This window comes from Heterocephalus glaber, unplaced genomic scaffold (assembly GCF_053883595.1).
Source record: "Heterocephalus glaber isolate CG9 unplaced genomic scaffold, H.glaber_assembly_v1.0 deba00001564, whole genome shotgun sequence".
In the NCBI taxonomy this organism is placed as follows: domain Eukaryota; kingdom Metazoa; phylum Chordata; class Mammalia; order Rodentia; family Bathyergidae; genus Heterocephalus; species Heterocephalus glaber.
In genome coordinates, this window is record NW_028258351.1 from 23,160,794 (window position 1) to 23,186,535 (window position 25,742).

Consider the following 25,742-nt stretch of genomic DNA (forward strand, 5'->3'; position numbering starts at 1 on the left):
CTAACACAATAGTAAGTGCTTAGTAAATGGAAGCTGTTATTATAATAATATTAACAAAATGCTTTTCAAATTTAAGAATCTATGTTATACAATAATTTCTAAACCTCAACTGCCAAAACAAAAAGAACACAAGCAAATTCCTTTCCCTTACAAAAAGGAAGCAGAACAAAAACTATGCTGAAAGAAAAAATGTTTTGGAAGAAATGTTCCAACTTTCAAATAGACAATAACTCTACCCAGTGGGTCAATTCCTAGAGATCTCCAGGATGAAGTTTTGCAACTCCCACATCCTGCTAGCACAGCAAATGCTATTTTTCTCAACGTCAGATGTTCTTTTCTAGAGGAGGCAGCTGCTGAAAATACCTGCATCTCTCTTCTCTTCCACTGCATACATTCTGGAGTCTCCGCTGAGTACTTTGCTAAACACAGATTCAGAACTTACTGAATATGAATGAGGACAGTACATAAAGCCCACATATAGCTCACCACCATGGATAGCACATGCTTTCTTTAATATTCACAGTGTGTCCACTCTTTTAATTTATTTAATCTTCCCCATCCTATGAGACAGTGTGTCAGTAATGCTTTTGGCTACAAGTAGCAGAAAATCTGGTGCTAATGACATAGACATTTTCCCCACCCAATAAGAAGTCTGAAGGTAGGCAGTTGCAAACTCAGGATCAAATGTTCAGTGATATTAATGCTCAAAATATTTGCTATTCCATTGGCTTTTCCCTTGAGATGACAGAATGGCTGCTGCGTCAGCTCTCACATTTACATTCCAAATTGGGAGAAGGTGGAATCTATCATGTCAGGAAATGATAGATTTATGCTTGTTTCTTACTGTTCAAAACTGTCATGTGGCCACCCTAACTGCAGAGTGACTAAAGAGAATGAGATTGGGAAAGTATCCATCACAGATCTGGTGATACTTCCCATTTCACAAGATAAGTAAATGAGGTTTAGAGGTGGTAAGTGTCTTCCCTCAAAGTCACCCTCTGAGTTAATATCAAAGTTGTCTTCATCTAACTATGTAGGCCTTCTACTTTGCTAGGCTGTATGGCATACATCTTAATTTCCATGGTAGTTTCCAAGTTCGTTTCTGTGTATCTGATTTCTGGAGCACGTAGATGTCTTTCTCTCTGATAATAAATATCATAGTACCTTCAGTTAGTTATTGAAAAAAATAGCCTTCAATTAACTGTTCTTCAATATGTTCATAAGCACAGGTTAATAACACTGATGCCTCAAGCTGACAGATGCAAAGATCTGTCATCATTTTCTAGTCGTCAGTGTCTCTGACCTCCACAAACCCAGCTGCCTTGCTTTCATTCCCTCACTGAGTTACAATTTTATAGTGCACCTTTTGGTTTCATTGAAATGAAACCAAAGATTAAAGATCATTTTAGGTTATTTTTATATCTTCTGTAAAGTCTCAGTTGAAGACCATTTTGTGGCATGATCTATCTTTTGTGAGTTTCCATATTTGCCTCCTAGAATTTAGTGCCTGGAAAAATTTTTTCTATAAAAGAAGAGGTGGATTAGTACTGGTGATCTTGGGTGTCATGGTTATGTAATTAAATAGATTTAGTTCTGAACTTTCAGATAAGCAGATAAATGTTTATGTCGTTAAAATAACATCCCAGATTACTGGTTCAAGTAAGTTTATTTTGTTTTGGAATCTTTTTTGAATTTGTATTTTACTTATTCTGTCTTATATCCCTTCAAATAACTTAATGTCTTTTTATTCTTTCTGAAAAAAATAAGTAATTTTTTAAATAATAGAATTTGCAAATTATGTCCCTTCAAATAACTTAATGTCTTTTTATTCTTTCTGAAAAAATAAATAATTTTTTAAGTAATAGAATTTGCAAAGATCCATAAACAGGATAATTTAGAGACAGAAAAGGAGGTGCAGAGACATTCCTGAAGGCCCTGAAGGATTTATGGTTTCCATGTAAAAGGAGAAGACTGAACTTAATTCTCATCACAGTCCTGAATTCTCTTGCCATCCAACTGTGATTGGAATTGTTAGTTCAACAAATATTTGAGTGCTTAATTACACTAATTAGAGAGGAGCTTAGATGTCTGAATCTGTGTGTAGAATAGATCTCTGTAACCTGTTCATTGAAATTTAAGGACACTCTCAACCTCAAAGGGACATTGGGAAGATACCTAGAAGGGTACAGCTAGGCCATATGGAATTTCTAATTTTAGTTCTTTGAGAAATCCCCATACTGATTTCCATTATGGGTTTTTTTAAATTTTATTTTATTGGTACATTTTAGGTATACAATATAATGACATTCATCATTGGAAATTTGCACCTTTACCTAATCTCTCTTGGTTCTTATTTTTCCCCCTTCCCCTGCCCTCCCTTCAACCCCTCCATCCCTCCCTATTTACAAAGACTTTGTTTCCATTTTTTCATTTTCTCATATTGATTCCATTCCCTTCTTTCCTTTCCCCTACTCCTCCTACTTCTCCTTCCCCTTTGCCCCTTTTCTTCCTATTTCACATTATCTTTTATACTTTTTAGTCCTTACACTTTCAGTTTCTCACACTAGAGAAGCTATTCAGTATTTACACATGTGTGTCCTATTTATTTCACTTAAGAGTATCACCTCAATGTGCATCCATTTAGCTATAAATGTCTCTAATTTCCCATTTTTATGGCTAAGTAGTACTTCATTTTATTTTTTTAAAACCACATTTTCTTTATCCAGTCTCCAGTTGATGGGCAATTGGGCTGCTTCCAAGTTTTAGCTATTACAAATTGTGCTGCTATGAACATGGATGCACATATATCACTGTGGTATGATTCTTTTAATTCTTTTGGGAAGATACCCAGCAGGGAAATAGCTGGGTCAAATGGGACTTCCAGTCCTAGTTGTTTGAGGTATCTCCATACTGATTTCCACAGTGGTTGCACCAGTCTACACTCCCACCAGCAGTGGAGCAGGGTTCCTCTTTCCCCACAGCCCCGCCAGCATTGGTTATTGGTTGATTTCATGATAGCAGCCATTCTTTCTGGGGTGAGGTCTCAGCGTTGTTTTCATCTGCATCTCTCGAATGACCAGTGATGTTGAACATTTTTTCATATGTTTATTTGCTATTTATAGTTTTACTAGTTTACATTCCCACCAACAATGTAGGAGGGCTCCTTTTTCACCACAGTCTTGCCAACATTTGTTATTTTTGTCATTTCTTGATGACTGGTATTCTTTCTTGTGTAAGATGGAATCTCACTGCTGTTTTAATTTGCATTTCTTTAATAGGCAGAGATGTCAAACAGTTTTTCATGTATTTATTGGCCATTTGTTCTTCCTCTGTGAAGTCTGTTCATTTTACTTTCCCATTTCTTGATGGGGTCTTATATTTTAGATGGTCTAATTTTTTTGTGTGTCTTATACTGCAAACACATACTAATAAAAATTTTTTTAAAAATAAAGAAGGGACATTGGGCTTACATTATTATAGACAGGTAGCTCCCTTTCACTTAATGCCTTCCAAAAAGGAGATGACAAAACCCCAAGTTCAATTATCGATGATTTATTATTATCTGGTGAGCAAGATATTCCTTTTAGACAATAAAGAAATCATTTTGGTATATCCAAATTAGGAAACCCAATATAGTAATTAAAATCATGTTTTAGGGAGATGTTTATTATTATTATAATAAAAAGATTAACAATATGCTAAAAGAAAATTAGAATGTATCCATCAGTATATTCAGTATAAAGTGTGGTTTGTAGAGGGAAAATGGAACAGAAATAACTAGAATGAAATCCACTAAATTATTGAAAGTAGTGCTGATTGCTAAGTGATTCGAATCATGCCCAGTTTTTACTTTCATCGCTGTGATTTTTCTCTACTTTCTCATAGTTCTAAAATGAATATGTATTCTTTTTCTAGTCATGGAAATTGTTATTTTTAAAAGAATAAATCAAAACTCATAAATACAACTAAAATGTTTTAACATGAAAAATTAGATAATACAAAAGGAAAATAGTTCAAACACATACACAAATCATGTTAGCTTAAAGTAAGACACAAATAATTATTAATAATGGCTATAAAATTATATGGTGCAGGCAACAAGTTAACTGAGGATTTCTCGAGGGTGGGAGCCGTGTCCAAGGAACAGTTTGTAGTAGTGGTTGCATGAGGTTCCAGAGCCAGGCAACTTGCTGTGGTTAAAGTCCTGGCTTTGCCACTCTGTAGTTGTTTAACCTTGAATGAAATCCTTTCATTTCTTTAATCCTCAGTTTTTTCATCTGCTTAAAGACTTGTAGAGGTAATGATAATAAATCCTAGATTTCTGTGGGAGTCAGTTATACAGAGCATGGCAAATGCTCACTACAGCTGAGTCCCTGGCAGTGCTGCATGGATGAAGGACTGAGCTGCTCTGAAATTCGAGTGAGACTGGAGGAGCCAGGGAGACTGGAATGGTCAAGGGGAACCTAGAAAGGGCTAGGATGGAGGGCATGTGAGAGCTCTGTCCCCTTCCTTGGAAGCACTGTCGAAGGACCTGGATTCTAATGATGGCAAGGTAGTTAACCTGTCCTGGACTCTATGTTCTTAACTGCTGTAGGGACATAATAAGACTTTTTTGCCTAACTTATAAGGCTTGCTATACTAACAAAATAGATTTATTCCTGCCTTAAATTAATAAGTGATTCCCGAGCCCTCTACTCTGTACTAGACAATGGATTATGTCCTGTAGCTATGATTGTGAGAATAACAGAGGAAAATTCCTGTCCTTGTGGAGTTTAGATTCTAGTATGGAACAGCTTGATGAAATAATAAATAAGATAAATAAGTTTAAGATATAGGACATGAAGTGCTGTTGAGAGTTGTGAAAAAAAATGGAGCAAGAGCAGGGTAAAGGAGGTGAGTTTAATTTTAGCAAGAGTTCCAGAAAGGCCTTACTGGAGGGGAAATGGCATTTAAGTAGACACATGAGAGTGCAAACTGTGCTGGCATTTGAAAGAAGAGGATTCCAGGCAAAGGAAATAGTCAGAGCAAAGGCCCTGAGGCAGTGAGTGATTATTGTATCAGAAGCAAGGTGTTTAAGGAGAGAGTGGAGAGGGGAATAGTAGGAGAGGTGCAAGATGAAAGTGCAGAAGTAAACAGACGGGTCTTTGCTCCAAGTAAGATGGGATGCCATGGAGGACTGCAAGCAAGGGCCTGCCATAATTTGGTCACGCATCACCAGGCTACTACTGTCTGCTTTTTGGCAAATATAGTGGAAAGAATCTAGTGGGAGAGCGAGGAGACCTTTTGAGAGTTGTTGCAGTTATCAAGTGAAAGCCAAGGCAGAAGATTAGCAGCCAAGAAATGGTAACGTCAGGTTAATAGGAAACCACTTTGACAAGTTGCTTTTCAAATATAAGATGGTGGCCAAATGGTGCTCAGGGAATGGCACAAATAAAAACATAAACCCAGTGGGTCAGATGACACTGGTCCACACTGCCATAGACTGAACTCTGTTGTTCCATATGGGTTATAAAGAGAAATTCAGCAAGAAATGAGCTATTGGTCCAGCTTGAGCTTAAGTTTTCAGTCTTTGTCATAACAATCAGAACACAGAAGCATGGGAAGAGAGTCATGTTTCTCCCTGTCTTATTTGTTTTCCATTTTCAACAACCGTTTCCTTCAAATTTAAACCACTTCTACTCCTCCAATTCTACCTCAGAGACATTCCTTCTAGATCTAGAGGTGACATAAAGCACAGGTTGGCCAAGAAAGAATCAAAACTCTGTGTGCCTCTCCTTTCATTCTCTAGAAAACTTCACATCAACCATCTAAGATAATCCAGCACACTCCAAGGCCACTTCTTGCTAACTGACATGCTTTTCTCCTCAACAATCCTTTAGATCCTAAAAAGCTTAATCAACCCAAATTACAGGGTCTGCTTAATTCCAGGGGTTGATTTGAATATCATTGCCTTGGGAGAAGGAAAAACAACCCTTTCTTAGTAGAAAATTTCCTATTAGCAGGACTGTTCTCCAAAGCATGTCCTTGGCAGCCCATTAATTATATTTCATTTTGACAGATCTTGTGTATAGTTGTTATATCTTTAGGAGGGGAAGAAGGTGTTGGGTGATTAATTGGTTGATAGTGTATGTTAATTGGATGCTAATTAAATTTAAATTTAATTCATATTTGAAACACTTAATTTAACTCAGGACCAGGAAATTAGAATATTAGAGCTTCTTGAAGGAACTTGTCTTTCTATCTGTCACCTTCCTATCTCTATTGACACTTTCTCCCTGTTTACAAACTTGTTTTTCAAGAGAAGAAATCAGACGGTCCTCAGAGCTTCCAGCTATAATAAAAAGTGTTGGTTCTTGCAATCCATACAGATTTAATTGCTTTCCTTAAAAAAATCATGTATCTCCACCCTGTTACTTAAGTTTATTCTGAACAAGTCCCATCAGGCTGGAAATGGTGCTGTCTGATTCCTTCCCTTTGGCTTGGTAGTTGAAGGAACTTGTCCAAAGGAGAGTCTGTATTTAGTGTCCTTAGAGGCACTGAGATGCTCCCATAGGGGACCAGAGAAGGGAAGAGAGAGGAGGGTGCCTTCTGTGACACTGGAAACAGCTGAGAAATTCCCTAACACTGTTGTTTCTGTTCCCATCAGGGAAAGCCCCATACGATGAACTCTCTGGAAAGTCTGTTTGCAGAATATGCAAACAGATGGTCTGGGATAGAAGGGGGCTCCACCAGGCCTGGCACGAGAGCCACAGCCTTTGTGCCCCTTTGCTGTCTTGGGGAGAAAGAATAAGCTGACCCAGGATTGCTATTTGTAGATTTCCTTGGGAAGAGAGTACCTGGCCTAGGGACTACAAGGGCATATTCAATTTCTAATCTAAAAACAAAGGACTGGGGACCACAGAAATGACAAAAGAAGCAAGAGCTTTGAACTTTATCTGCTCTGGTTTCTATCCTGGCTTTTGTAATGTTACTTAGTTCTCCTAACCCTCAATTCCTTCATCTAGGAAATAGGAAGCTATACTAATCTCTGGGTCACGTTGTATGAATTAAATGGGATAATAAACATTTGCAAAAACCTAGCACAGTGCATGGAGTAAGACATTCAGTGGGTCCTGTCATCATACTGTCTACTAACTGCCAGCTCCACCTGGTGCTGTGGAATGGCTGAACCTACTAATGGTGGTTATTCTTGTTTGCACACTCAGTGGCTTGTCCTGGACAAGTATACTATCTCAGAATTGGTCTATGAGGTTTAAATCTCTCCCTCACTGCCTGAATCTTTCCTCAGCTGTCCTGGAGAAACCTCTAGAAAAGAAAGCTGGAAGAAATTATGGGCCCCCAGGGAACAAGAAGCTCATCTATTTCATTGATGACATGAATATGCCTGAAGTAGATGCCTATGGGACAGTACAGCCCCACACCATCATCAGGCAGCATCTGGACTATGGCCACTGGTAAGAGCTCATTCATTGAGGGGGCTAGACCTCAGGCAGGCTGCTGAAACGGCTAATCTCAGCTTGGCTCCCAGCTGAGAGTCCACAGGGTCGGTCACCTCCTCGTGGGATTCTCTGTCTTCTGAAGTGCCCTCTCAGCAGAGCCACTGAAGTTCACAGGAAAGATCCTGCCAGAGAAGGGACCCCACTCTCCTTTAAGAAAGAAACCTCCCCTTTTCTTCAAGACTCATCTCAATGATTGTTAAAGATCAGATCAGGGATGGTGTATGTGTTGCGGTGGAGTGGAGGATGGAAAAAGGGAAGCTGGATTTTATCAGTGTGCACTAAATCCAGATAGAGAATTATCACACTGAACCCCATTAATGAGTACAATTAATATATGTTAATTAAATTTTTTAAGCCATGGAATAACATAAGATCAGAAAGAAATGACTCATCTCAAAAGCTGGGTTCTCTGGAAGCCCTCCCCAAGTCTCAAAAGCAAGATTAACCACTCCCTGCTACTGTGGTCTCACAGCATGGAGGAGGTGAGCCATGACAGCACCCAACCCACTGTGTCTGCAGACCTTCCAGCCTGCATCTCTGATGCACAGGATCTGTTGTTCTCTCTTGCAACAGTACAGGTCTGAAGGCTAGGAGAAGCCAGTGATTTGAAACAACTTTGGTCCTCCTTCCTATCTCACATTGTATCAGATGCTGAGAAACAATGGGGAATGGGAAGAGGGAATTGAGAGGAAGGACTATAGGGAAGATGCTAATTGAGTTAGTTCCTTCCAGAAGTGTGCGTTGGATGCCTGCCGCTCACAACCAGCCTCCATTTTCACTTTAGTATTTGAGCAACTTAACTGTACTGAAAAAAACAGTCAAACTAACTAGTTTTACTTTAGATTTATTGTCACAAGTCTTAAATGGGAATTAGAAACTTCCTGTAAATTTTGCCGCATTGTTTTCTCTACTTACATGTTGTCTTTCGGAAACATCCATTTCATATCTTCTCCTCTCTCAACATCCTCCATCACCTCAGCTGAGGGCTTTGCCTATTCAGAGAACACCAATCCCAGCTCCATCTCTTGCTTCCACATCCATACAGCATGCTTGCATTCTTTGTTCTGCTTTCCTACCTTCTTGCCTCAGACTTAACCACTCACTTGCATCCTGATTCTACTGACTATAACCCTCAGTTCATCGGCTAGTTCCTCCAGCTCCTTATTGGCTCTCCTTTGTCTTGTAACTTGCATAAATGTCTTCAACTGTCTTTAAAAAAATCATTTTTCAATTGCTGTTTTGTTTCTCCCCATACATAACCAAACGTCTCTGTTCTCTCCTCATTTCCTTGTCTCCCACTCATTCATTAATCCCCTATTATTTGATTTCTATTCCTTCCACTTTACTGAAGTGTTCTTGCTGAACTATCACCTGCACTGTTAGTGCAAAATCTGGGGGACCTTCTCGGAGTGCTGGCTTTCTTTGCTGCATTTCATGTGGGTGACCACTCTCTGCTTTGGAAATGCTGATCTCCCCTGCCTTCTGGGCTGACACACACCTCTGAGTTTCCTCTCACCTTTAATCCATCCCTGTGCTCCCTCCTTTCTGTTCTACTTCCATAGATACTGGGTTCCTCAGAAGAATGTCCTAGGCTCTTGTCTCTTCGGTTTCTATCATTGAATCTGGTTTGTTTGTCTGTCTGTTAGCTTGTTTTAACCACCCAAACACATGAATAATAAGGCACACCCTACCTCACATGGATGAAACATCTGCCTGCCTGGCCCTCCCTCACACTACTCTCACCGGAGGTTTCTGTTTCAGGTATGATCGGAACAAACTGTCCCTAAAGGAGATCAGGAATGTACAGTATGTTTCCTGTATGAACCCCACCGCGGGCAGCTTCACCATCAACCCACGGCTTCAGGTATGGGAGGAACCGGGTGTGGGTGGGAGCTGGGCCCTCATGCTACCTTGTCAGAGCTGATGTCACTTGGTTTTAGGTAATAATTGGCCTTTTCCCTGTGCAGCCACTCAGTGTGGATAACCAGGTAGGATGGTTTTTTAGGGGAGATAGAGAAACTCCTAGATCCAGGGTCACAAAATTTTTAGAGCTGGAATGGATCATAGGGTTCATTTGATTCAGCTCTACATTCTTCAGATGACGGAACTGTTGAGGGACGAAATGACTTTCCCAAGGTGATATGAGCACTCAGTATCAAGATCATGTCTGGTCTCAGATTCTCTTCCTGCTCTCTATGTAACCATCTTTCACCAGAAGTCCAAAGCCAATAGTCATTTCAGGTTCAATCCCACTTTGGGTATAACATGACAAATGTGACTGGAATGTAGAACTCAAAACCTTTATAGGAATTCTTCATTATCTTAGCTGAATCTGGAAGAGGTAGTTTTATCCCATAATAAGGACATCTCATTTTTGCTTCCCGTGCAGCGCCACTTCAGTGTGTTTGTCCTCTCCTTTCCGGGAGCAGATGCCCTCTCCTCCATCTACAGCACCATCCTGACCCAGCATCTGAAGCTGGGAAACTTCCCAGCCTCCCTGCAGAAATCCATCCCCCAGCTGATCAACCTGGCTTTCACCTTCCACCAGAAAATTGCCACTACCTTCTTGCCCACAGTGATCAAATTCCACTACATTTTCAATCTCAGAGATTTTGCCAACATTTTTCAGGTGAGTTCATCTGCTCTGAGTCACCTGGAAGGATGAGATCCAGAGTCTTCCTTTCTTTCTTTTATTAAGTGCTGCATACAATGTTTACAAAATACTGAGTTTCATCTGAGTGGCATTTTCATTATGCATATATGCATAGGACATATTCTGTTCCTATCCATCCCCCTACTACCTAGCTTACTCCCTGCTCCCCCTGCCTCCTTCTGATTCTCTTCCTCTATTAATCTTTCTCCTATTTTCTGTCATTTTTTTAATTCCACATACTGGCGGAAACATGTGATACTTGCCTGAGTCTTATTTCACTTAACATGACAACCTACATTCATTTTTTCCTGCAAAAGACATGGTTTTGTTCTTCTTTATGACTGAGTAATACTCCATTCTGTAAGATATACCACATATTCTTCATCCATTTATCCACTGATGGGCACCTAGGCTGGTCCATACCTTGCTTATTGTGAATTGTGCTGCAATGAATATGTGTATTTAGATATCAGAGTCTTCCATTCTTAATAAAACAAACAGTGAATGCTAAACTCTTAGGCAAAGACAGTTTATATGAAGTCATGAACATAAACAGGAAAATAGTGCTATTTGCTCCATGGAGAAGACCTCAACAAAATAGAGCTTTATTTGCAGCCTACATTTTTTCTTCATGAAGAGAATGTGTTTCTGAGTTGGTTCTTTTGGATTCAAGAAGGCTCAGCATCCTGGAAATCATGTCATATAATGACTCCAGCATGCCTGGGAAGGAAAAGGGCACAAAAGAAATAAAAACTATTTTAGAGCCCCTGGTGATACACCCATTGTTCTTGGAATGAAAAAGAATGTTCCCCAAACCATGCAAAACAGAAGTCATGCCGTAACACCTGCCATCCCCTGAGACAGACAACCTCAGTCCAAAAAACAGCAATTCATTTCCAAACCAAAGCCATTTCAGAACCTTTGGATGCTCATCTGATCGCCAATGGCCTGTCCACCCATTGCTTCCTATCACTTGACCCATCACTGTTAGAACGCCAGATCAAGCACAATATCCTCACATGGTAGATTCCACAGATCTCCCATCCTGAACCAGGATCTGCCACTACTCCTTTCCAAAGAGATTCCTTCCCCAAGCTAGCACTGAGTTATTGTGGAGGGAGACATGCCTTTTATACCAAGCAGAGGTGAGACTAAAGGGCCAGTGCCCAAATGAAGTAATCAGGCAGCGATATGACCAGCCACATGCATACATGTAGTTGGAATTAACTGTCCAGGCTATTTTCTGTGCAGCTAAGACCGTGGGGAGCCTCAAATCAGCAGACACAGACCCTGAAGACATGGAGCCAGCAGATTCCAGACAAGACTCTTGGTTGTAAGAAGCAGAAATTGCTAAATGCTGGTTCAGTGATGCAAGAGCCATGAAAAGATTAATGGGAAGGGGAAGCTATGGAGCCCCATGGCTTGGTAAAGTTTCTGAGAATACATCTAGGCTGGCTAAGAACAGTATTCTTGGACCAGATTGATGCCCAGACATTAATTCATTTTAAAAATAAAGAAAAGGAGACCCACACAGATCAAACAGATTGTCTCTGAGTACACAGTCAATTAATAAAGGTCCTGCCATCAAGGTTCCTTACCTGGACCATTTCCACCACACCATTCTGCTCTTCTCATCTGAACTTCTGTTGAGGAAATAAGCATAGGATGGTGAAGACTGCAAGACAGATTCAGCTCTAAGCCTGTAATGCCTGCAGCATTGTGGCTTCCAGGAATCCACTGTGGCAAAACTTATACTTACCCACAATTAGAATGAGAATTAACTGAGATTAGTGTTTACTACACAATATCTCTCTTGAATATCACTGCTACACTATAGAGTGGGGGTGGGAGTTACTGTCTACATTTTTGGAATGAAAAGAAGGATTTAAATTAGTTTAACCCAGTTTAAATTGGTCACAACTGGCAGCACTAAAGTGAGAAGAATAAGTGAAGTTCCTTTCACCAGAAGCAACCCAGAGTCAGCTCCTGTTGGGACAGTCACCCTGTCTCCCGTGCAACTTGAAATTCACTACTCTCAAGAACCCTTTGGGATCAATGTTATTGTCCCATTTCATCAGAGGCTCAGAGAGAGCACTAGCTAGTAGATGTCAACACAATGGTCATGGAAGCAGAAAACTAGGAATGATGTTAGAGAAATAGCTAGTAATTTAGCTTGGTAGGGATGGGGAAATCTGGAGGGGTTTGATGAGAGATGAAATTGGAAGATAATTTAAGACCAGAATAAGCCCTAATTAAAACTCTGACCTTAGTCTATAATAATAGCCAAACCGTATGGCACTCAGCACTAACCCTTTTACTTTCATTAACTCATTTAATCCACACAGCAACCCAGGAATACTGACTGCAGACCTCTGTATCCATGGTTTCCACATTGGTAGATTTAATCAACTGTGAATCAAAATTATTTTTAAAATTGCATCTTTACTGAACATGTACATTTTCTTTCTTTTCATTATTCCCTAAATAGTAGAGTATAACAACTACTTATATAGCATTTCCATTGTACTGGGTGTTATAGGTAATATAGAGATGACAAAATATATAGGAGGAAGTGTGTAAGTTATATGCAAACATTATTCTATTTTATATGGGGCCTTGAGCATCCATGGATTTTGGTAGCTGAGGGGATCCTAGAAGCAATTCCTAACAGTTACAGAGAGACAACTGCATTTCCAATTTGGAGAGGACAAAACTGTGACATAGACAAATCAAGCACCTTCACCTCTACCACATAAATGGCAAGCAGAAACACTGATAGCCACAACTGGAACCTTCAGCCCCACCATGTAGGCACTTAAGGGCAACAAAAGGCTTCCTGAGGAAAGAGTGCTCTGTCTCAATCTTGTTTTAATGGTAACTGGTACAATGTCAAGGAGGAACCAGAGAGCACAGACAGCAGAGGGTAACTGAGCCTCTTGTTTTCTTTCCCTTGCCTGTTGCTTATTCCTCCTGGCCTACAGCCTGAGTGGCAACGCCCTGGCTCTGTCAGCCACCAGCTGTCAAGTTGGAGAGTGGGTTCTTGCAGGAGCATGGCTTCCTTTCAGTGGCACAGCTTCTGGCTCTCCTCCTACAGAGATGAGTTTCTAGTTCAGAACAGGACCATGGCTTCTCCCCACCTTACTTCACCCCTGCCTGTCTGCTTCTCTGAAGGCTTGATGGAAGAGATTAAGGGGATGGCGCCTGCCCAGTAGGGGACAGACACCACTCAAGGAACCCAGCTTAATCCAAACCTCAATCTTTCCATGCACTTCTCTTAAATCCATCCATATCAGAAAAGAATTTGGCAGTACCATGAGTAGCAGAGATCATTAACTAATGTTCCCATCCCAAGACTACACATAAGTATCTAAGACACGACAAAGTTTGCACTTAACATTGTCTCATTCACTCACCCTTTACTGTCAGTCAGCCTGACTGTGCTTATAACAGAAATTATAAAAATCAAGTGATACAAAAAAAAATCAAGTGATAGCTCACCTTACTGTCAAACACAAAATTCCACAAGCTGGGATTCCTGGCTAGTGTTTTTTCCTGACCTCTTCATTTTCTGTATGACTGATATTTAGGATATTGACAAGCTGAAAGAGGCTGGGATATGCATTGGGTGGAACAAAAAGAACTTAATGGAACATTTTTCTTTTTATAAACTTTCATTAACATACAACATACAGGGGCCGGGGATTTAGCTGAGTGGTTCCACCGCCTGCTTTGCAAGCACAAGGTCCCAAGTTTGATCCCCGGTACCAAAAAAAAAAAAAAGAAAAACATATAACATACAGATAGAAAAATACACACTCCAGAGTATCCAGCTTGGTTAACTATCACAAAGTGTAACAAAGTGTCCACACAAGTCAGATAAAAAAAAAATAGACAATTCCCAGTATCCCCAAACTCCTTTCTTTTTCTTTCTTCCAATCACTCTTTCCTTCTCCAGCCTTAAATGCTACATAGATTTCTAACACAATACATTATTTTGAACTATTTCTGAGCTTTATACAAAAAATATTAGCAAATATCAGTTTGTATCTTTGTTCGATATTATGCTTATACTTATATTTTCAATCAGATTGTTAGTTTAAAAAGCATAGGCGCTGGGGATTTGGCTCAGTGGCACCGCACCTGCCTCGCAACCATGAGGTGCTGAGTTTGATCCTGGGTACCAAAAAAAAAAGCATAATTACATTTCTTCCTTTCTATTCTTAAATCTTTTCTTTTTCTTGTCCTATTGTGCTGGCTACAATTGCCAGTACAATGATGAAAATGGCATCTTGTCACATTTCTAATTTTAAAGGGAAACCCTTTTGATAGTTTGTCATTAAGGGAAGTGTAGTGCCAACTTAAGAAAATTTCTTTCTACCTATAAATTTCCTAAGAATTTTTTGGGGGGGGGTACTGGGGATCGAACTCAGGACCTTGAGCTTGCTAAGCAGGTGGCAGAGCCACTGAGCTAAATCCCCAGCCCCTTTCCTAGGAGTTTTAATCACAAATGTGTGTGAAAACTTAACTGGCTTTCCTGAAAATGTTGAAATAATTATATCATTTTTCTCCTTTATTCTGGCAAAGTGATCAACTTCACTGATGAGTTTTAAATGTTAAATCAACCTTGCATTCCTAGAATCAACTCAAAGTGACTGTTACATGTTGTCCTCTTAATATTTTCTTGGATTCCATTTGCTGTTTTTTCTGTGTAATTTTTACACCTATATTTGTAAGATTGTCTTGTAGTTCCCATGATTTTACATTCTCAATCATTACCTAGATCAGTTTTCAAAACAGCACTTGTAAAATACAAAAGTAGCAGAGAAATCACCTCCAGCCTCGCTGTTGTGATTTGAAAAATATTAGTTAAAATTATAGTCAATAAGGTTGAAAGACTTAGTTTCAAAACTTTGTAGCTTTGAGGTGGGACAACTAATTCTGTTGCCATTTTTCTGGATCCTAGTCTCCACTTTTGCAAAATAATGGATGCAGTAAAAGTTATTTCATAAAATCATCATGAGGATTGAATAACATTGTCTTGCAAAACATCTAGTTCAGTGGCTGTCACATAAATGGATTCAAATTAGTTATAGGTTAATTATAGATTATAGATTTTTATAATCACAAAGCAATAATTTTAATTGATTATATGGGGTGAGACACACTAGCTTCCTTAAGGCATATTAATTTGAATTATTTCAACAACTCTGGAAAATCAATATTGTTCCTTCAGTTTAAAGAGTGAGCAAACTAAGATTCAGAGATGTCACAGGCCTTACTCAAAGTCACACAGTTGCTGTGATTGCGAAAGTATTTGAAGTCAGATCCATCTGCTTCTGACACCTGGATCTTTCCCCACAAGCTCTTTCTCAACATCCAAGGGTCCATTCACTGTCAAATACTCTTTGGTGAGCCAATTCCCAGGCATTACCCAAGGTTGGGCAAAATGCTCCATAAGGTTTTTTGTTTGTTTAATTTTTTTTAGCTGGTTGTACCTCTGAAATGTTACTAATGTGAAGGGTTTTGTTTGTTTGCTTGTTGTTTTATTTTGTTTTTTGGTCTGTTCTCCTTGAAGGGCATTCTTTTCGCCTCAGTAGAATGTGTAAAATCCATACAGGATCTAGTAAAGCTCTATCTTCATGAATCAAATCGGGTTTATCGGGATAAGATGATGGAAGAAAAGGACTTTGATCTCTTTGATAAAATCCAGACAGAAGTACTCAAGAAAATCTTTGATGTAAGTACTGCCTTGTGATTATTTTCATATTTAAAAAAGTAATTTATAACTATGCAGATGATTACCAAATGACACAATCTAGTCCATTCATTGGGAAAAGGTCAGAGATTAGGTTAAGAAAAAAACTTTTATCATTTTTTCCCAGGCTACACATATAGGAGCAAGAATAAACACAAATTAGTCATGGATCTCAGAACAACTAGCCCAAGGGTCCACACGATCCTGAGTTATCTCTGCAGCATTTTCCAGGTTGGTCGCCCTAGTGATGGCCCAGCGTCCCTCGCACCACCTCACCTTTCCCATCGTAGCCATTTGGGAAGTGCTAACAACTGGAAATATGGAACAATTCTGAAATTTGGAACCATTTTGAAGACTGGAAATTCAGTCTAATAATGACTTAAGATTCATTTCCTACCCCATTAACTCTAGGCCAAATCCAAACTTTCAAATAGTTTGTGAACATTTATCTTGGCCTCATTTAGTCTTCCCCCCTTCAATCCACAGAGTCAACTTCTTTTAACTGTTTCTGATGCATTGTTTTCAAACCCAGAGAAAAATAACATCATCTTGATTGCTCTGTCAACCATTCTTTCCTCTGAAATTGTGGTGCCTGACTTTTGTCACCCAGCTGTGGTCTGACCAAAAGCAAGATCATCATTTCTCCTTTTCTTAAGTACTATAGCTCTGTTACTGTGTCTCCCAAAATACATTCTGTTAGACAGTTGGGAAGAAGGCATCTATGATGAAATGAGTGGGGTTAGTACTTTGTATTTTATCCCCCTTTAGGAATTTTGCCCTGCATTTAGCACATTAAAACCCAGAAATCTGGAGCAACCCTGATTCACATACCATTTTGCAAATGTATGGAACCCTGAAACTCTTTTCCCTTCACAAAACCTATTAATAATTTATAAAATTATGGAATATGTCTTGGGAAACACTGATAAAGTAACACCTCTGGAGGTTATAGTACATTTCTTAGCATCAAAATTACCTCTGTAATTAACAATGACCCTATTGATCAAAGTCTACTGTTTATTATCCTTGCTTGAGCTGAGTGTTAATCAAGGCTTGTATATAATTGTGTCATATTGCCCCTAATTCATTAGTGTTTTTTTCTTTTCTGTCACTGTAACAAAACACCTGAGTCTGGGTAATTTACAAAAAAAAAAGTTTTGTTTGGATTATAATTTGGGAGACTGACAGTCTCCTGGCAGTTTCCTGTCAATTCAGCCCCTGGTGAGGGACTTACGGTGGATGGCACCACAGTGGGAGGAACTTGTGTGGAAGAGACTATGTGATGAGTCAGGAAATGGGAGGGATTCATGGGTCAGCTTCACTCTCAGTAACAAGCCGTGCTTGTAAGAACTGCTACTCACTCCACAAGATCAGCATCAATCCCTTCAGAGGGCATCCCCTCAATGACCTAATCACCTTCTGTTAAGCCCCACCTCTGAAACGTCCTACCACATCTCCCACAGCCACACCAGGGACCAAGCTTCCGACACATGAACCTTTGGGAGAAAAACAACATCCAAACCATAGCACTCACTGGTTCAGCTACATATTTTTTCCTCATAAGATCCTGGATCTATCTCTGAAGATATTTACAGTATCCCAACCTGTATATAGCAGTCTTTCAAATGGTCAGAGAGAATTTTAAGTACCTTGTTTCAGTGTGCATTTTACTGGGCTGAACACCCTAAATTCTTCTATTTCACTCATCATTTTTATGGGGCCTGAGGTTCAGAACTCTTACATCTTAGATGCCCTTCTCTGAGCATTAGAGAGTTAGCCAATTTATATATTCATTGCTCACTCCACAAATAAGACTTGCTTGTCTCCATAAGTTGGTCTGAGAAAGCATTTTAAAGTAACAGCACTCAGTTTTTGAAGGAGAGCTCCTTCAGTGGATTTGTACAAGAAGGGGAACATCCTTTTGATCATAGACCCAGCTAAAATGAAGAGTACCATTTTCTTTCCCCAGCAACACTTCAAATGCCAGCCTAAAATGCCCTTGCCTGCAGCAAATCTTGGTACTGGTAAAGGAAAGTTGCCACATTTCCATCCAAGAAGTGATACAGTCCTGTTTCCACCATCAAAAGCTTAATGTTCTCTGATTCATACCCCTGTGTGATATGGCATCACTTAATAAGGAATCTTCAATTCACCATGTTGGTTGTTTTTCCTTTTCTTTCCCTTCCACATAGCATGGTTCTGATTGTAAAACTGGAGACTTGTTTTGCACATTAAAGAATCCTTGTAGACCAAGGTTTATAACACTGTATTTTTGTTTATCTTCTGCTAGATTCCTAGTACAAATTGATTGACATCATAACTGATCCCCAGTACGTCAGCCCTTTCCCAAACTGGGTAAATAGATGGATCTCCACATTACTTTTTGTGTGTTTTTCTAAACTAGCAAAAGTGACTCTCCTGCAGAGCATTTACATCTTATCCAAATTTCTGCACATTTATCATTACTCTCTAACAAAGCTACGATAGTTCAAGGGTTTTCTATGACTCTGAAACCACTTTCAGAATATTGAATAATAATTCATTGATATTTAACTCTTTCTAGTCCTTTATTCTTACTCAGGCAGCATTTTTGTATTCATTATTGCCCTTACTCTCCCTACATTGGATTTGGTGATCTTGTCCCATGAGTGTGGAAGGCACTGGCTTATGCCCTGGGTCAGTGCCCTTACTGGTAAATAGCATACTGGTCACCCATTTCCCAGGTAGGTCTTCTGTCTGAACTTCAAGAGAAAATAACAACAGGTGAAGACAAAAACTTGAGCAGGCATAACTTCCCCTACTTGTGTCTTAGAAAACCTGTTCTTTCTTTGACTTGCCTCCTCTACATTTCTTACTACCTGAAGGCTCAGGTATTATATTTTGACAAGTTAATAGTTCTTTTTTGCTCCACTAATGTTAAATTTTAAAAATCCTCTTCAATACACAGAGAATAGATTTGTAGTAAAGAGACAGAGTGAGTCCACATCTTTAAAATTAGTTGAGTTATTTCTAGGTATTTATTGAATATGGTAACCTTTGGCTTGTGCATAAGATTTGAAACAAGGCAAGCAAATCCTCATGAAACTTTTTACAAATAAGAGGTTGTACTATAAGTGCTTAAGATTATCTTTGTCCCCACAAATAAACCAGTCACCTAAGGCTGGCTAATAGACCATTCTTCAGAAACCAAACCCTCTGGACAGAACCTATGATGTTAGGGTTCACAACCTATGGTGTACAGTTGGCTCCAACAGAAAACAGGAAAGGGCATCTGATGACTATGGTATAGATCAGGGAGAAAAACTTGTTGGAATGGATGTAGGAGAAGTGAAGTCTTTGGGCCATGATTTCTTATATCCAACACTGGTAAGAGAGTCTAAACTTAGGGAAATCCAGCCATGTGTCCTTATCCAGTCTTATGATCACAGAAGCACTCTTACTACCCACATGAGGAGGCCACGTCTCACCCTCTATTTCCCATCCTCAGCCCACATGGGATAAAGAGTTCCATGACTTCATGGAACTGGTTTTTTTAAAAATGTTAAACATCCATTTTACATGGGCTTTTCAAGGCAGGAGGGAGTGTTGGAAAGAGCACCAATATTTAATTTTCAGGGAGTGTGCAGAGAGTGTGCAAATTTTTTAATTTTCAGGGAGTGCGCAAATCTGCTCTGTGTGAAATCAAAATTGAGAGTCAGTAAGAAAGCTCCTGTCTCATCACCAGGATATTGAAGAGACCCTGGAGCAGACCCAAAGCCTGAACATGTATTGCCACTTTGCAAACGGTATTGGTGAGCCCAAGTATATGCCAGTACAGTCATGGGAAGTGTTGACCCAGACACTGGCAGAAGCCTTGGAAAACCACAACGAGGTCAACACGGTGATGGACCTGGTTCTCTTTGAGGATGCCATGTGCCATGTGTAAGTGTGCTTCTCTTCCTGTTTTCCTCAGTTGCTTCCCCTTTCCAATGTCAGAGGTTTCATTTGGAGACAATTTCATAAAGCCAGAAAAGCAGTTACTGCTTCAGTCATGAAGGTCTAGATGGCTGCTGAAGGAGCAGCAGCTGAAATTTTTGCCCCTGGCCCTAGAAGGCAGCAGAATGCTGAACACTAATGGAACTGGATTATTTCCATGTCTGCCATTTACCATCCCTAGGCACGATCACAGTGACACCAAGGGGAAGATCATAAAAGATAATAAAAGGAGCAGCAGAACAGCAAAGGGCTCCCATCCTTACCCACATGCTGGCCAAAGACAATTTTTTTTAATGAAATACAGGGGTTTTGATCAAGTGCATCCATATTTTACAAGTTAAATCTTTTTTTTTTTCTGTCCTGAGGGTTATACTTAGGGGCTTATGCATGCTAAGCAAGTGCTCTCCCACTGAGCAACATCTCCTCTTTTTAAAAATTTATTTATTTAGAGACAGAGTCTCACTAAATTGCCCAGGCTGGCCTCAAATTGTGGATCCTTTTACCTGGACTTCCTGAGAAGCTAGGATTGAGTGCCAATGTGCCATACCTATACTGCTCTTTATGTTTCTGAATTTGAATCCCATTTTCCATACTCCTTTCCCTCCAACATCCTTAACCTTGCCTACGGTTTTCATGGTCTTCAATAGGAAAATCTGCTTCATCTTCAATTCCCCTGAACTTTTCCTTCACAGCTGAATTAAGCTATTTTTCCTCCCCCATCCTATGTACCCCAGGATCTAGAAAAGGTAAGTATCTTCTGTGTCCCCCACCCCTACCTCAAAGGCTTATTTAAGTCATTCTCCTTTTGATCTTTCACAAACCCTAGTTGTTTTGAAGCACAGGTCATCCAATGTCCATGCTTATTCTCTCTCTTGTTAATGTCACCTGCTAATGTCCAGTCTTTCTCCATCACGGTCTTGGTTACTCTTCTCATTGCTGAGATAAAATACCCAACACCCGAAGTTAAAGGAGGAAAGGTTTATTTAGCTTACAAACTGTGAGCTGGCTGGCTCCAAGGCAGGGTGGTATGGCAGAGGGGCATGGCAGAGGGGCATTGCAGAGGAGAAATAGTTTATGCAGGTAGAAGGCAGCAAGCGACCAGAGACCCTCTTTCTGTTCCTTATAGCTTATCCAAACTACCCACCTTAGGGCAGATAGCACTCACACCCAAGGTGGGGCACACTTAATCCTACCCAGAACTACACCAAATCAATCAGTGAACTAATTTAGTAACCGCACACCCTTGATCCCAGCATCATACACTCCAGATCCATCCACCTCTGAAAAGCCCCACCTATGACTGCATAAGGCTTTGTTGAGGAAACATCTAGACCCAAACTATAACAATCACTTACCAATGGCCTTAGTGTTTGGGCCACCACCCTCTCCTCACCCATGACTTTAGTCATCCCTGGCATTCAGAACCTGTTTCTTTTGGTCCTTGGCCTCCTTAGCTCCTGTGATCTTTCCTTCCTTCCACCTCAGCCCTTCACTTATGTGTTCCTACCCCAGAATGTCTATCATCAATAATAAACCCACCTCTGAAATCTGAATCTCAAACATCTCACTTTCTGACTTATACTTTTTTTCCCTTCCACTCACTTGATCTAGTTTTTTATTCTAGATGTTCTTAAACTTCATCAGGACTTCATTTTATGGGCACTCTACCTTCTCAGACTCCTTTATCCCGCTCCCTACTATGTCTACTTTCTTCTTTAGGCACCATAGGCTCTGTCACCCCAATATAAGCTCCCCTAATTCTCCTGCCATTGTATCTTTATGACAAAACCCTGCTTTAGTTAAATCACACTAACTTCTTATTCCACAACTGTTCCTAATCAGCCATTCATTATTGAAGGAAAGTCCTCCACCATGTTGACTAGTTTTGCTTCAGATTTGTGATCAAAATATCAAACGGGCCCTCAACACTGCTAGAAATCCTCCTCCATTATCCTGGGCACTTTTCTCACTGTTTTCCTGAAATACTTGCGTTCTGTGTTTTTCCTCCCAAACTTCTAACGTTCCTCCCCTCTGTTTAGTTCCAGCTCACGAACACATCTTTTATTTCACAGAGGTAATAGAAGTGTCAAGAAGAGAATTCTCATATTTGCCTGCCTGGGACACGTAGATAGCCTATACCCCATCCGCATGCCACCACAGAGCCCTGCCTTCCTTATTCTTCCATTAAGGAAGGACCCTTGTTCCTACCCAAGGCCCATTCCCCTATCTGTGCCTGAGATCCCATTCCCTCTCACTTTCTCAGTGACTTTACTCCTTTCTGTAATTATCATCTCCCTCTCTCTCTTTCTTCCTATCTTTCTACCTCTCCCTCTCCTCTTTACTTTCCTCTTTTGTCTTACCCCAACATTAATTTCTGGATCATATACATCAGTATATATAAGTATACCTTATCATCACTTATCCCCCCAAAAATCAAACTATTCCTTGGCCCTTATCTCTCCTTCCATCTACTATTGTCATTCCTCTGCTCCTGTTAACAACAAAGCCACAAAAATATTATTCATACCTGTCATATTTTCTCACCTCTAATCTCCTCCTCGATCTTCTTCCCACCCTGTCAATAAAGCAGCTCTCACCACAGTCACCACAGACCTCTCTCTTGCTGAAGTCAGTTGTCCCTTGGCCCTCTGCTGCACTTGTCATGATTCACCACTGTGTCTAATTTTTCCACTCATCCATGCAGCCACCCATCCAACACATATTCATTCATAGAGAAGAAAATCTTAGTATGAGTGCAGGGATCTTTGTTTTATCCACTGCAGATCCTAAATACCTAGGATGGTGTTTGGAGCCTAGCGGGTATTCAGTAAAACTGCTTAGCATGTCATATGGGGGAAACTAATGCAGAGGAAAAGAGAGGGAAAGGGGACAGGGCTGGGCATGGTTTCAATTTTGAATAGGATGATCAAGAAGCCCTCAATGAGAAAGTAGCATTTGATGTGATAGGTAAGACTTGCCCTTGACATAGAACTCACTGTGGATGTGGTGCATGATGCTTTGTCAGTTCATTTAGTCCTCACAGAAACTCTAAAGGAGGTAAAGTCTATTATTATCCCTATTTTATAAATGAATAAGAACAAATTTGCTAAGGACTTCAAAAATGGGGAAGCCACGTCTTGTATAGTCTAGCTTGAGTCTGTGCCCTTGACAATCAGATATAGTGATTCATATGCTTTTTTTCCCCCACTAATGCATTGTAAACTCTTTGAGTGCACAGTCTGTCACACTCATACCCAAAGCTCCAGGACCTTGGGCAGCACCTGGTACATAGTAGGTGCTCAGTAAATAGCCTTGAAGAGCTTTAGTGAGCATATTCCCTCCTCTTCAAGAGCTACCAGCATCTCTGTATTCATCTCAGAATGGAGGTAAGATTTTGTTCTTTAAATGTGAATTCAATTTGAGAGACTAGCTAGTGATTCCACCAGTGTGGTTCCCAACATGGGTGATCAAGCAACTAATATTGTCTTTACGAAAAAAATTAAGAGCTGGCTATGAAAACTAGCTTTTCTGCTGAGGCTCATAAATAGACTCTGGAGATAGTTTCCAAAGAAAGGCCTGAGCTGCTTTTAAGAAAGCCAAAATGACTGAAAAAACGAATTGCTTTGAGACAGACAATTCTGAAGAATAAAGTGTATTCGGATGTACAGTTTCCTGTGCGTTTGTTTAAAAATATCCATGTCCCATGACTTTATCTTTGTCCTGCCCTTCCTTCCTCTCCCTTGAGGCTCCTTGGCCCCTCTTTGCTACCTCCATGGCCAGGTAGAGCAAAAACATGTCTTTAAACCACAAAAAGGAAGCCCAAGTAGCACAGTGAGAGACAGAGAGGCTTCGAGTATGGGAAGATTCCATAGCCTCACCGCACTGCACCGCACAGCACACAGAGGGTGCGGGGCCTGCTCGGGGAACCCCCCATTCTGAGAGCCCAGGGGAAGCAGGACAGAGTGAGAAGGTCTGCATGTGTCCTCCCAGCAGCCCGCGGGTGGGTGGGCACGGAATGGGGGGAAAGGTAAGATCCCATTTTTAGGGTACCCTAAGGCGTATGCTCTTTCTGACTTCATCTGGCTATTTTATTTGCACCACCCAAGTGCTTAATATTTTCTTTTGTTTGACTCCCTCCACCTTCCCCAGCTTCCCTTCTCTTCCTGTCTCCAGCTTTAATGCTGAATAATGTAGCACCACATAGTGGTTAGGGAAGTGGGTTCTATAGATAGAATCAGATCCAAAGTTCAAATCCTGGCTCTGCCACAAATAGGGTAGGGTACTTTGGGAAGGACACTTAATTTCACCAAGGCTCAGTTTTTTCATCTGGAAAATGAGAATAATGAGTGCCTACATTGTAGGGTTGTTGCTGCCTGTGAAGTGCTTTGCATTGAATAAGCAGTAAATAAATACCACAGAATTTCTCTTGTGCTATTTCTCTTTCTTAAATAGTACCATTTTCCTCTTCCATTGACTCCCTTCACCATTTCAGCAGATTCTTCTGCTTTTCCTTACAGCCTTAAACTAGATCTTTTCACTCACTTTTGGCATAATTTTCATTCATCTTCTTCTTTACCTCTTTCTTTTGTCACTCCCACATGTGTTTTCCGCCTGCTCTCTTTTTTTCTCTTAGAAGCACTTAGTCTTTAACAAAACAGAACTTCAGATGTACTTCTTTTGTGTCCCCACTATCTTAGTCCTCCAGGGGTTGGGGTGTGTGTGTGTGTGTGTGTGTGTGTGTGTGTGTGTGTCTTTAGTCTTCAATAAACTGCTTCCTCCAGCTGTGCTGTGGTTCATCTTCAGCTTTTGTTTTTAATCTCCCAGAAATTCAGTAATAAGCTTAACACAGACTGCCTTGGTTTTCTGGCCCAGCAGCCCTTGAGAATATTGATCTTTTTAAATTTTGTAATTTAAATGCAGAGTCCTTTGCCCTCGTCAGAGGTTGCTAATGAATCCCCAGCTGGAGTCTAATGCTGACAGTTGCAGACTTAACCATTCCTTAGAAACTTCATCACTACTGATGCATTTCCCACTTTGATACTGAAGAGCAGGAGCCATGCTAAGCTGAGTTCAGGTCTTTTGGGATACAGCTGGGTGTCGGGCTACCCAGGGAACCTGGTTGGACTCCACCTCTTCCTCTGGGTTTGCCTCTCTCCTCCACTAGAATGGTCTTGCTTCATCTGTTCTGAAACAGAAGACAGGACCTGGATCTGTTAGCACCAAAGTTTCTCCTTTTATTAGGCACCAACATAGACACAACTGAATGATTTCTTGCACATAGTGTAATGAGTCATTACATACATTTTTCCAAATTTGATCCTGAGTATAAGACATGGGTTGTTCTGTTTCAATTTAATAAAACTTTATTGGATACCTTTGATGTGTTAGCATTGTATGTATCCTCATACTTTTCAGATGTTAAGGAATGATTTCCTAAGAGAAAAAGAGAAGTATATCCAAAGACAGAATATAAGTTTCACAATTAAATAATTAGAATGAGAAAGTGAAATCAAAAAAGAACCAGCTGCAGGTCAAGAAATAATTCCTGAGTATTTAGGTGAATAAATGTTAGATACATTTATTAGTCAAATGAGATGATGCTTGAGTCCAAAAAGTTTCAGTATGTCTAAAACACCTTAAAGGATACTAAAAAGTAAAAATGAGAAACTGGAAGATAATTTGAAACAACATACAAGTGCATAAAGGAGAGAGAACTTACAAGTTTAGAACCACATTTAAATTGAAAAATTAGCATTCACAAAAGAAAAAAATATAATGATTAATAAACATGAAAAATGCTAATTTCCCCAGAAATCAAATAAATATTAAAACCACATTTTCAACCATTAAATTAGAAAAG

General features: G+C 40.0%; 1 protein-coding gene across 14 annotated transcripts in view; it reads left to right on the forward strand.

The window, feature by feature from the left end:
* The window catches only part of Dnah9 (dynein axonemal heavy chain 9), a 373,887-nt gene that overhangs the window by 181,589 nt on the left and 166,556 nt on the right, over positions 1-25,742 (forward strand). For all 14 annotated transcript variants that reach the window (XR_002386940.2, XR_015443305.1, XR_015443304.1 and 11 more), the window contains 5 exons: positions 7,289-7,454; positions 9,261-9,363; positions 9,889-10,128; positions 15,728-15,889; positions 19,632-19,828. Coding sequence is in view for 9 of the 14 variants with exons in the window: in XM_087192015.1 (XP_087048141.1) it covers positions 7,289-7,454; positions 9,261-9,363; positions 9,889-10,128; positions 15,728-15,889; positions 19,632-19,828 (868 nt within the window). In the remaining 5 variants the exon portion in view is untranslated. The remainder of the gene's footprint in view (positions 1-7,288; positions 7,455-9,260; positions 9,364-9,888; positions 10,129-15,727; positions 15,890-19,631; positions 19,829-25,742) is intronic.